The 11,458-nt window shown below is 35.9% G+C and overlaps 1 protein-coding gene across 1 annotated transcript; it reads left to right on the top strand.

Moving 5' to 3' along the window:
• The first annotated feature begins 7,239 nt into the window (after nt 1-7,239).
• Nucleotides 7,240-11,413, top strand: LOC140770406 (bark storage protein A-like). The gene is made up of 6 exons (XM_073111596.1): nt 7,240-7,638; nt 8,653-8,720; nt 9,359-9,514; nt 10,129-10,323; nt 10,644-10,820; nt 11,071-11,413. The coding sequence occupies exons 1-6, from the start codon at nt 7,383-7,385 to the stop codon at nt 11,251-11,253; spliced, it is 1,035 nt and encodes a 344-aa protein (XP_072967697.1). The 5' UTR covers nt 7,240-7,382; the 3' UTR covers nt 11,254-11,413.
• The last annotated feature ends 45 nt before the right edge of the window (nt 11,414-11,458 follow it).

Here is an 11,458-nt window from a genome sequence, read left to right as displayed (position 1 = left end):
GCATTTATTCTCATGCATGCATGTGCATGAGAGTTGCTTTAAAGCTTCTTTCAAAAAATAAAAAGAGCCTATATGTCTAATATCATAGGATAAAAGAATTATTTAGCTATCCTAACGTTATCTAATTATCCTGGACAATAAATCTCTATATATGATCATATATACATCAAATTTTCTGTACACATATATAAACACACACACACACATATATATATATATATATATATAGGTCTCTTTCTTTATCACGTTGGCCTGCTGCGAGAGTTTTAGAATGCAATATCTTATAAAATCGAGATCTTTAAATATCTCCTTCATTTTAAAGAACAACTTTCCTGAGAGAAGAATAAAGAATAAAGAATAAAATAAAGCAAAATAAACTGAAAACAGAGTATGAAATAGAAAATACTAGTAGAAATTAAGTAGAAACTGGCATTTCTTGGATTCGTGTGCAATTCTTTATTTCATTTCGTTGAAGGTATTACACTGCATGGCTTAAAAAGGGATAAAGGAACTTTATCTCCTTTATTGCTATTTCCTCCCTCCATTTATCCCGAGTTATCCGATTTTAAGGTATCAGCTAGGGATGAGTTATTCTCGAGTAGTCTTTTTGCCAAAAACTACACATCTTTTTTCAAATAAAAAAGGTTTTTTTTTAAAAATTAAAGATTAACCATTGTGGTTACAAAAGGTTTTTTAATTAGATACATGCATTTTATCCTACTATTATTCTTACTGTCAGTCAAGTCAAGAGCATTTAAATGATTCTTATTTCAGAATTAGACCAACCTTAATATATCCAGAAGTACAACCAAGCACACCTTCATTGTTTTCACCACCTAAAAATAAAAGCTAAAAAGAAAGCCTAAAATATTTCCTAGACAATCTCCTTTTAAGACAGATGAGTGATAAAAGAGCACTTTTTTTTTTCAGAAGCTTTGGCATACCAACTGTTGTTAGCTTTAAAGTTTGCAGCAGCAAAATGAGAACAAACCTCTTTCCCTTTTCTTCTTTTTTTTTTCCCCTTTATTTTTATTTTTATTTTTTTACTCCTTTCTCCTTTCTCCTTTCTCCCTTTCCAGACTGACATCAAAGAGTGTGTAAGAAACTTTTCCTCACCTCATCTCTCCTTCCGATATCCCTAAGCTATTACACATGCATGAATGATTAGCCCATGATGATATATAGATAGATTGATGTCTGTGTCAATGTTTTAAGGTCCCAAATGCTAGGTAGGCTCTTCTCTTCTCAACAAGAAACATAGAGAGGACAAGGCTACTACAGGTAACAGTAGTAGTCCTCTCTCTCTCTCTCTCTCTCTCTCTTTCTCTATCTCTTTCTCTCTTCCCCCTCTTTCTCTCTTTCTCTCTTTCTCTCTTGGTCTTAGGTGTGTGTCAGAAGAGTGTGATGGGGGCCAAAGTGAGGTGACACCTCTCTTTATTAACACCTTGGTTTCATTTCACTGCTCCGGATAGCTCTTTGCCTCTTCCCCATGAGCTCCCTAGAGAGCAGTGCTCATTTATTTTGGTTACCTTTTAAACATCCATCTCTCTCATGGGCCATGGCCCCCCACCCCTCTCTCCCTTTTGAGCTAGCCTTGAGCAATCTTCTTAGGTTCTCTTCGGTCAATGGATTGACTTGGATTAACTACTTTATTAAGGTCCAAGGTTAACAATATGGGATGCCTAATAGTACAAGAACTTTCCTAGAATGTTAACAGTGATTAGTCTTTGGATAAATATGCTGCAGGAAAGGAGCATAAAAGCATTAAGCATGAAAGCCATCATCATTTTATTCTAAGAAAATGGCTTGTAGTTAATAGGATAAATATACTTTTTTTCTTTCATATTATACAATAACTGTATCTAGCTATTAAATACTTTAGATTTTAATATGTAGTTATAAAATATATAACCAAGTTCAAAAACTTTAACCTTCCAGGTGAGTATATACTCTTTACAAAAATAATAGTTATCTGCAATACTTCCATAAAAGCGTTGCTATACTTATAATGATGACACATTATAGTTGTATTGAATCCAAAATATGACTTATATATACGTGGCGCCTTATGATTGGCTGTTTGTGTATTACTTTCTCACGGGTTCCGAGGGGAAAGGAGCACGAATTACGAGGAGACGAGGAAATGATTTGGCACTCCATTAGTCTATGATTGGTCGCCTCTTGAGCTGACTGGGCTAGCTGCTGTTGCCTCTGACCGGGCAGTCCGGTCAGGTCGGGCTTTCCCCGTACCACCACCCACTCCGACTGCCCGGAGACAAGATAAACTTACAAAGCTCCCTGCCAAAAGCCACGGTCGGCCAAAGCAAAAAGAAAAAGGGAAATTCCACTTTTATTTCTTATGCTTATTTTGCTTTCTTAGATTAGATTAGATTAGATTATATTATATTATATTATTTTTTTAAAAAAAATATCTAAACTAAAAGCCCAAAAAAGAAATTTATCAAAATTTATACTGTATCGTATGATATATTCATAATTTGACCCCTATATTTTGTTGGCGGTAATAATCTAAAATTTGATTCAAAATAAGTAGATAAATTAAAAAAAAAATTAATAGACTATAGAATGTAAAATTTTATATAGTCTAAAGTTTAGACACTTTCTTTTAAGACTAATTCGTACTATATCGATTGCTTCTGGAATAATAGGCGTCGATCTCTTAAGATACAGTGATAATCAAATGCAGACAGAAGACTGAGAAAAAATATGATTGGAATAAACTAATTTCGTGATTAACCAATAATTTTAGACTTGACTTACGCACGCAAATCGAAGAGACAAGCTTATCAACAGTTTGTAAGTATTAAAATCCAAATCTTGTCAGGGAAACTCTTAATATGTCAAATAAATTTCAAGATTTGTCAGCTTTAGAAGACATCTATCACAAGAAACACTTTCAAGACTTTACAATAGAACAAGGACTAAAATATGGAATGGGTAGAAAACTTACCATGGCAAGATTATCCCTTAAATAATCCAAGATTAATTTACTTACAAAATATGTACCTATTTTGGAGTCTAACCAAGAGATATACCCTACTAATATTTTTTTCACATAACCAATATGGTACTAAACTCATTTATCTTTATTTTTCATTGTCATAATAGCTACTTTAAAACTAATTTTTATTCATTTCTCTTCATAAATTTAAATAAGTGAATATATGATATGAAAATACTCTTTAAATTCTACCATTAATTCATCGCTAATGATGTGTAAATTATACATAATTTTGGGCTCAAAGATTCATGTTCAAATTCATGATAGTTTCCAACGTATTGTAACTTTAATTCCTCAAAACATAGACTTATAAGTCTACAATTAACCTGCAAATAAATTCACTAGTCACTTACTGCTACAAAGTAGAGCTGAGTAGAAGACTATGTATGTCTTCAGAACTATCATCAGTTAGTCAGTGTTCATTTTGGCGGTTAACGTTCATTACCAACCAAGTCCAAAACCAAGATAAAATATGGGACAAGTGGAAGTTTTCTTTCACAGTTTCACGTTGTTCGCGTTTGGGTTGGAGATTCTGAACAAGAAGTAATGTAATTAATTAACTTGGAGAACATTTAAACACGTGATCCACAAAGCCAGTCTCACCTACTCGGCAACTCCTAAATCACGCCCTAATTTGATCTTTAAATTCAAATCAATCCCAAAAATATTTCCATTCTTCTCCTGCAATCGAAGCTCTAACGATGGCATGGGCGGCAATTGGGTGCATTCTTGCTCTCTATAATAATAAATACAATAGGAAATATTTAATAATTTTCATGAATGCCTATAGCAATAATCAAGATTTTTGCTTTTAATTCTGTTATAATATGAATACAATAGCTTATATGATTCTGCCCAACCACCAAATAGATTTACCATAATATTTTGTTTTTCTCTACACGCCTTTTAGTATGAAATCTGATAATGATAAGTATGGATAATATTTTGTTGGAGACTAACTATTTTTATACTTATATTATTTCTCGCAAAATTTGTAAGTTCATGAACTACAAATTTGATATCTAATTAATGATGGTCTACATTTAGTGAAGAGTTGAGATAAGTATGAGAGGTAATGTATTTTATTATTTCGCACATCCTATGGCTATTGCAAATATATGCTCGTACTCTCTATTGATAAATATTATCTTATTGACTCTTCACATATAAAATGATAGGACTATAATATTTAACCTCATATGTATGGTGTGAGGTAATTGCATGTTTTTAAATGGTTAATTATAGCTACACTATTTGAAGTATACCTGGTTTTCACGGGAATCCCCTAAACTTTAGAAAAATTTTAATGTCACCGTTCTATCAGTGTACCGTTATTGGGTCAGTCAGCTTACGTGGCTATCATCTCAGGATATATCAACTATAAAATAACTTAAATACCCTTGTTGGAGAGAAGAGAACTTAATGTTATTTTAGTTTAACAATAACGGACGAATATTCCCTCATCTTCATTCTTCTCTCCCTATCCTCTCCCTTCCCTCATCTTCATTCTTCCCTCCCTCCTATCCTCTCCTCCTTTATTCCCTTCACCACCACCACCTCCTCCACCACTGATGACCTCCCTCCTCTGTAGTACTCCATCGCCACCACCTTTATCGTGTATGCATGATGCAGCGTGCCCTCACTACATAGCCGGCAGCATAAATACACCATCACATGCACCAGCTTGAAGTTTGTCGGGCTCGGCTAGATCGGATCATGACCCAAGTGGGGTCAAAGTAGCGGTGCCTGTGCACCAGCTTGAAGTTCATCTGGCTTGGCTTTGCTGGATTGCGACCCCTTCCCGATGATGCTTTTGCCCACGGCAAGGCTTGTCGCCCTAGCAAGTGTTGCAGGATTCCACTATGATAGAATCCCTAAGGAGGGAGTAACACGAGGGTCACGCCGTGTAAGATAAGGAGGCGCCAAGGAACTCATTGCCGTGCCACATTGGATGGGAGGCAGCGGCGAGCTCACTACCGCGTCGGCTCGCCGTCCAACGGGTCACCCCCACTGAATTTAGGAAAATTGACTCAAACGATTCGGGGTTGTAGCATTTGATCGCGTCCGTTCTCGTGTCCTCGGTGAAGCGGCTCATGTTGCTGGACCTTTGGTTGATATGAAGGTTCTTCCCACTCCTCCCACGATTCCTCCTCTGGGTATGGGGCGCCCTTGCGGTTCGTCGCGTTGTTGCCATGGTGCCTCCAGGATGGGTCCTCACCAAACCCTATCTGGTGGTAAGAGATGATTCTTTTTTCTTCGATAATGCTCATGAGGTGGAGGTATATGATCTGGTTGGCTAGCAATCAATGGTGGAGCCACAGAAACCGTAGCCTCGGCTGGATCTTCCTTGTTGTTTCTAGGTGGGATGCCGTCTTGATTAACTTCCTCACAATTGTTATGCTCAGGGGTACATCTTGGAGAATTTTGGTTTATGTCAGCAAGGGTTACCTTGAACTCCAACATCATTTGTGCCATGAGCGTCAGAGTTTGCGCGAGATCGGGAGGGCTTCCTGTCCGTCTTCGTGAGCTCTATGGGGATGGCGATCTTGACGGAGCCATGTGGTCCGTCTCCATGCCTTGGTCGCTCTGTTGCTTAGCTGCGTTCAATCTTATGGTAGCCATGACGGTCCAAGGAACGTTGGCTATGATATCAGTTGTTATAAACCGACTTGATTTGATCCGTAATGGTTATGGACTAGATTGAAGACGTGATTTTTGAAGTAAGTTGCGGATAATCTAACTGTTGGATCTTCCTGAATTTTGGTTACGTTGTCTCCCTTGAAAAGAGTTTTCCAATGAATCTAAGATCGCAGGGTTTAAATGGCTAGATCTTGATATATCGACCGACTATTGGCCAAAGATCGGAGAAACCCTAGCTTGATAGTCCTTCAATAGCTAGATAGGTGTTAGCTTAATTTCTTAGTGTGAAAGGGGAGAAGTTGTCATAGAAGAGAGGGATTAAAAGATAAAGGAAGCTGACCAAAGACCGGGCAATGGAAGGAGGTCAGAGAAGGCGTTAATGGCTAGAGCAAGAGAGAAGGAGATAAAAACACAACACCGTTTCAATTATTAGATAAACTCCAATTATGATTTCCTCCACATATTTATAGAGGCTCACCCTATGAACCCATCAACTAAGTTAAAAACTCTAATAAACCAATAATTTTCGTCATGATGCGTTCAAATACGTCTGATTGCGTTCGAATGCGGAATTACAATTCTCTATCGTTGCGAACGTGTGCAGACGTTCAATCGATCGCGTTCGAACGCACAAATCACGTTCTCTGTTTTTATAAACACGAGTAGGCATTTTCATGTCCCGTTCAAACGCGGTCCTTGCATTCGAATGCCCCCTGCACAAAATCTTTTTATTTCTTCAAACAAAAATCAACTAAATAAATAGGCTCATCGTAATAAACTCAATGTCACGAGAAGAGCCAATATGGACTGAATCATATCATTATTCGAGTACCTAGTAAAACCAAAATAATATTGGTACTCTTAAACAAATGCAGACAGAAGACAGAAAAAATGTATTATTGGGATGAACCAATTCTGTGATTAACTAATAATTTTGGACTTGCTCACGCACACAAATCGAACCGAGCTAAGCCAAGGGTGTGTATGAGCTTATTTGCATAGACTAGTTTACTTATAAAATATGTACCTATTTTGGAGCCTAACCACGAGAAGTTTGGCACTTATATACGGATATACCCTACTAATATTTTTCACATAGTCAACATAGTACTAAACTCATTTCTCTTTATTTTTCATTGGCATAATAGCTACTTTAAAATCAATTTTCATTCACTTCATTTTATAGATTTAAATAAGTGAATATATAATATAAAAACACTCTTTAAATTTTACCATTAATTCATCGCTAATGATGTGTGAATTACACATAATTTTGGGCTCAAAGATTCATGCTCAAATTCATGATAGTTTCCAAAGTATTATAACTTTAATTCCTCAAAACATATACTTATAAGTCTACAATTAACCTGCAACTAAATTCACTAGTCACTTACTGCTACAAAGTAGAGCTGAGTAGAATACTATGTATGTCTTCAGTTTGTCGGTCAATGTTCATTACCAACCAAGTCCAAAACCAGGATAAAATACGGGACAAGTGGAAGATTTCTTTCACAGTTTCACGTTGTTCGCGTTTGGGTTGGAGATTCTGAACAAGAAGTAATGTAATTAATTAACTTGGAGAACATTTAAACACGTGATCCACAAAGCCAGGCCAGTCTCACCTATTCGGCCACTCCCAAATTACACCCTAATTTGATCTTTAAATTCAAATCAATCCCAGAAATATTTCCATTCTTCTCCTGTAATCGAAGCTCTAACAATGGCCATGGAATCCAAACCTTCCATCGGACGGCTGTGGTGTCTCCTCTTCTTCTTCTTCTTCTTCTTCTTCTTCTCCTTCTTTCGTTGTTCCTCCAGTCTCCCGTCGGCACACCCGCTTCGCTCCGTGGTCGACCAGATCAACGAGCGTGGGCCGTTCGTCGGCCTCGTGATGGCCTACTCCGCCGAAGCCGACGCCGTCGAATCATCCGGTTGGTTCGTCCCCGCGAATGCCCAACCCTACGTAGACCTCTACGGTACGTCCACAAAGATCTCGTTGCCTCGTGATTCGGTGACTCCGAAGCGAAAGTGTAGAAAATACCAACTATGCCCCTGGGCTTGGGACCGTAACTTAATTGGATCTTTTCATTTTCATTTTACTCGCACTCTTTATATATATATTTTTTGGAATTTTACTGAGCACACTTTATATTTTACCTATTTTATGATTTATATTATGTCTTTGAGGATTTTATAATTTGATCTTTTATTTTCTCTTATAATTCTCATTTAACACCCTGATGTTATCTTGACTAACTAATGCCGACCAATTATTAAAATATCCTTACCATTCTAACTTATTTTCTATATTCATCCACTATCTTTCCCACTTAACTCTTCCACCGTCACCGTCACCACCACCGGTTTCCTCATCTTTTCTCTCCCTCTCTTCCTCCTTCTCCTACTCCTTTTTTTCTTCTTCTTTGGGAAGAGAAAAATAAGATAAATAAGATAGAGGTAATTTAGATATTTATAAATTATTTTGTATATTATAACGAAATATTCTTTTTCTATTACCGTCTAAGTTAATCTAGGTGTTAAATAAGAATTATAGGAAAACATAAGAGGTCAGGTTCCAATATCCTCAAAGATGGGAGTGTGACTTACAAAATAAATAAAATGAACGGTGTGATTTATAAACATTCCTATTTCTTTTCAAAACATTTACCAAAAAGCACTATATTATATGGTATTTATTGTTCAAGCCAGTATTTTGCTTTTAATTTCTCAAAAACACCTTGATTAATGGGCAGAGTTATCGTACAAATAGATGTAAAATGGGCTTTAATTGCCTTAAGATATTTATTTAAGATTAAGATATAAATTAAAAAGAACCATATTTTTGAGTAAAATGAGGGGTATTTTCAATATTCATTTTTATTTCAAAAATAATATAATTATTTCCATTATACCATGCGCAAAATGAAAAAAAAAATCTCCAAGATGTGTGTTTTTATCATGATTAAGTTCTACTTTTTTCATTTCTTTAGGGCGTCGATTTCATATTGGAACCATTCGAGGAGTTCACGTCGTCTACGTGATGTCCGGGCAAAGAAGGGTATACTACTTATTCATAGTTCTTTCCACTATAAATTTTCAAATAATATATTCTTACATCATCAAAATCTAAGTTTCTCTTACAGTATGTTTAGTATTGGAAAGTGAAATTCAATAAACTAATTAACTTCAAGAAAGTGACTTTATCATCTTAAAGAAAAAGAAGTGAAAATGAAGAAATGAAGCTACTTCTAATAGGTAAGGAAGTCATTTATCTAATTTATTTTCTGTAAAAAAATATTAAAGTAGATAAGTTTTCGGAAGTGATTATTTACCTCTTTCACTTTCGGACAACCAAACACCCGTTTACTCATTTATGGTACATTAATTGTTTTCATTTTTAAGAAGTATGCCAAATCTATTTTGTTAGATATGCCATAGCTTGTGAAACACATATGTTATTAATATCTACTGTTAGTAATTTGTATGATGAATTATTACCCAATTGAGTCAGTGAAGTTATATAATGCTTGTCTTTCAGTATCAGTATCACCTACATCTAAGAGAGGAAAATCTAGAGGTAAACAATTTTGTTTGCATGATTACATATATGTAGCCCGGTTTCTTTTTGTCGTCGTCGAATTAAAATCCTCATATCTAAAGGATTAAGTAAGTTTATCATAGTTTCTTCTGTGCCAGTTGAATGCAGGAATTACAGTTCAGATCCTCCTAGATGTTTTCAGTGTCAGAGGAATAGTTCACTTTGGAACAGCAGGAAGTGCTAATGATTCAATTTCCTTTGGTGATGTTAGTGTCCCTAAGTTCGCCGCCTTCACAGGGTCTTGGACATGGAAGGTAATTGGTTTCTGATTAACTATTGCTGAAAGGGTTTTTTTTTTCAGACATCTGGTTCTATGAATAGTTGCATTTTTGTAAGATCTGCATACTAGTAGATGTTGTTTTGCAAATGGACATCAAACATATTTTTCTACTGATAAAAAGAATTTAGCCTGGATTGGTACTAATAAAAGATAGGATTAACTTATTTACCTCAGTCATAAATGTACTAAATCTCCATGCTCACAAATGATTTTAATTATCTGCACAGATGTTACTGAATCTTCAATTCAGCTTATCAAAAAGGGATCTGTGAAAAGCCATCCAAGAATTTTTAAAACCCCTAGCATCATGAAGAAGAAGAATTCCATAGTTGAGTTGCTTTTTTTTTTCTGAGCATTGAAAAATTGTAGTCTAGACAATGTAAAGCTTAAAAATTTTAAAACCTTGAACTATCAACAGCAAACAAACATGATTAGGAGATGAAATATCGACGAACATCATTATGTAGGAGTTGTTATAGCAAATCTCTGAAATGGATATATATATATATATTCAAAATTTTGGATTTTTTATTTTTTCTATGAATGGTGTGTTAATATTTATATCTTTGTTCTGTTCTCATAATGCAGAAGTTTAACTCACTAAAGGGATCATCAAATCAAGAGATAAGTTTCAGTGAGTACAATGTACCAGCAGAGGGTAAGAACTTGCTATCGACAGTCGAGTTCAAGCCTGAGGAGCTATACTCTGTTGGCCAGCCAATGAAGGAGGTGTTCTGGCTACCAGTAAACTCAAGATGGTTCCAAATTGCTGAAAAACTTGAGGTCTGAGAATTCAAATCAACTACCTTTTCTTTTCTTCTCATATTTCTTATTCAACGGAAAAAAGTTCAGCTGCTACATATCGTCCCTGATGAAAAAAGTCTGATTATTTTCTAGCTGCAGCAAGTTACTTGGTGGTTCCACTTGATCTCATTATGGACAATAATAGTTGGCCATCTTTATTCATATGTGCATGCCAGAGCGAACTAGACTTTGGCTCTGCTGATCTTTTGAACTATTACTCAAGTGTAATATGAGTTACTTCAATCAGAGATGAATATAAATGTAACTCTTACTTGACTACATAGATTATATGATTGTAGGTGGAACTTGAAAGATGTGCTAACAAAACTTATTGCCTGCCGAACACCCCCAAAGTAGTGTTTGGCCTTAAAGCTTCAACAGCAGATGTGTTTCTGGACAATGCTGCATATAGGAAGTTCCTCTTCAAAAAATTCGGCGTATCAACTGTGGATGAGGAGAGCGCAGCTGTGATCATGGTAAATCAAATTCTTGAACCTTAGATTCAGAAAATGTTTCAACTGCTTTAAGCAAAAGAAATTTGAACATAATATGACAGCAAAATGCTTTCTGGAGTCAGTTTTCGATATCAGTCATGTATTCACATGCGATATGCAGTGACTGGTTGAATTAAAGATGGCCTATATTCTTAGGCTTTAACTAAAATTTTCATTCTCTGATTAAATTGGCTCTCTTCCTGATTCAGTAATTCTGTTGTTGGTCGAACAGACGGCGATATCTCCTGCTGTACCTGTGATTGTATTCCGTGGGGTATCCGATCTGGCAGGAGGAGAGGCACACTGGTCATCTACAAGTCTGAGTGACTTAGCTTCCCTTAATGCACTCAAAGTGGCAGTGAAATTTATAGAAGTGTTGGGAAGGAAAGAACATCTACTTCTGGGTAAAGATTAATGATCAGAAGCAGAAATGAGTGTTCTATATCTCTGAGATATTACTTGTTGTCCTACGTTATTAATCTTGCTATTTTACTGTTGGATAAGTTATCTCCTCTTATTCATATCCATCGTTCAAACTGAAACTTTATTCAGAGCTAATGAGGAGAAAGATTCTACTGCCTCTCTCTGCAACTCCATTTACTCACTCACTTAATTATTTA

The sequence above is a fragment of the Typha angustifolia genome, chromosome 11 (assembly GCF_048772165.1).
Source record: "Typha angustifolia cultivar Huaian chromosome 11, ASM4877216v1, whole genome shotgun sequence".
In the NCBI taxonomy this organism is placed as follows: domain Eukaryota; kingdom Viridiplantae; phylum Streptophyta; class Magnoliopsida; order Poales; family Typhaceae; genus Typha; species Typha angustifolia.
The sequence above is the reverse complement of the archived record's forward strand: the minus strand, read 5'-3'. Positions and strand labels throughout refer to the sequence as shown.

Excerpts from the sequence above, each read along its gene's own strand:
- LOC140770406 (XM_073111596.1), top strand. The coding sequence starts at position 7,383 with ATGGCCATGGAATCCAAACCTTCCATCGGACGGCTGTGGTGTCTCCTC. Across the intron at positions 8,721-9,358 it reads TGATGTCCGGGCAAAGAAGG|TTGAATGCAGGAATTACAGT; the intron begins GTATACTACTTA and ends CTTCTGTGCCAG. Across the intron at positions 9,515-10,128 it reads CAGGGTCTTGGACATGGAAG|AAGTTTAACTCACTAAAGGG; the intron begins GTAATTGGTTTC and ends CTCATAATGCAG.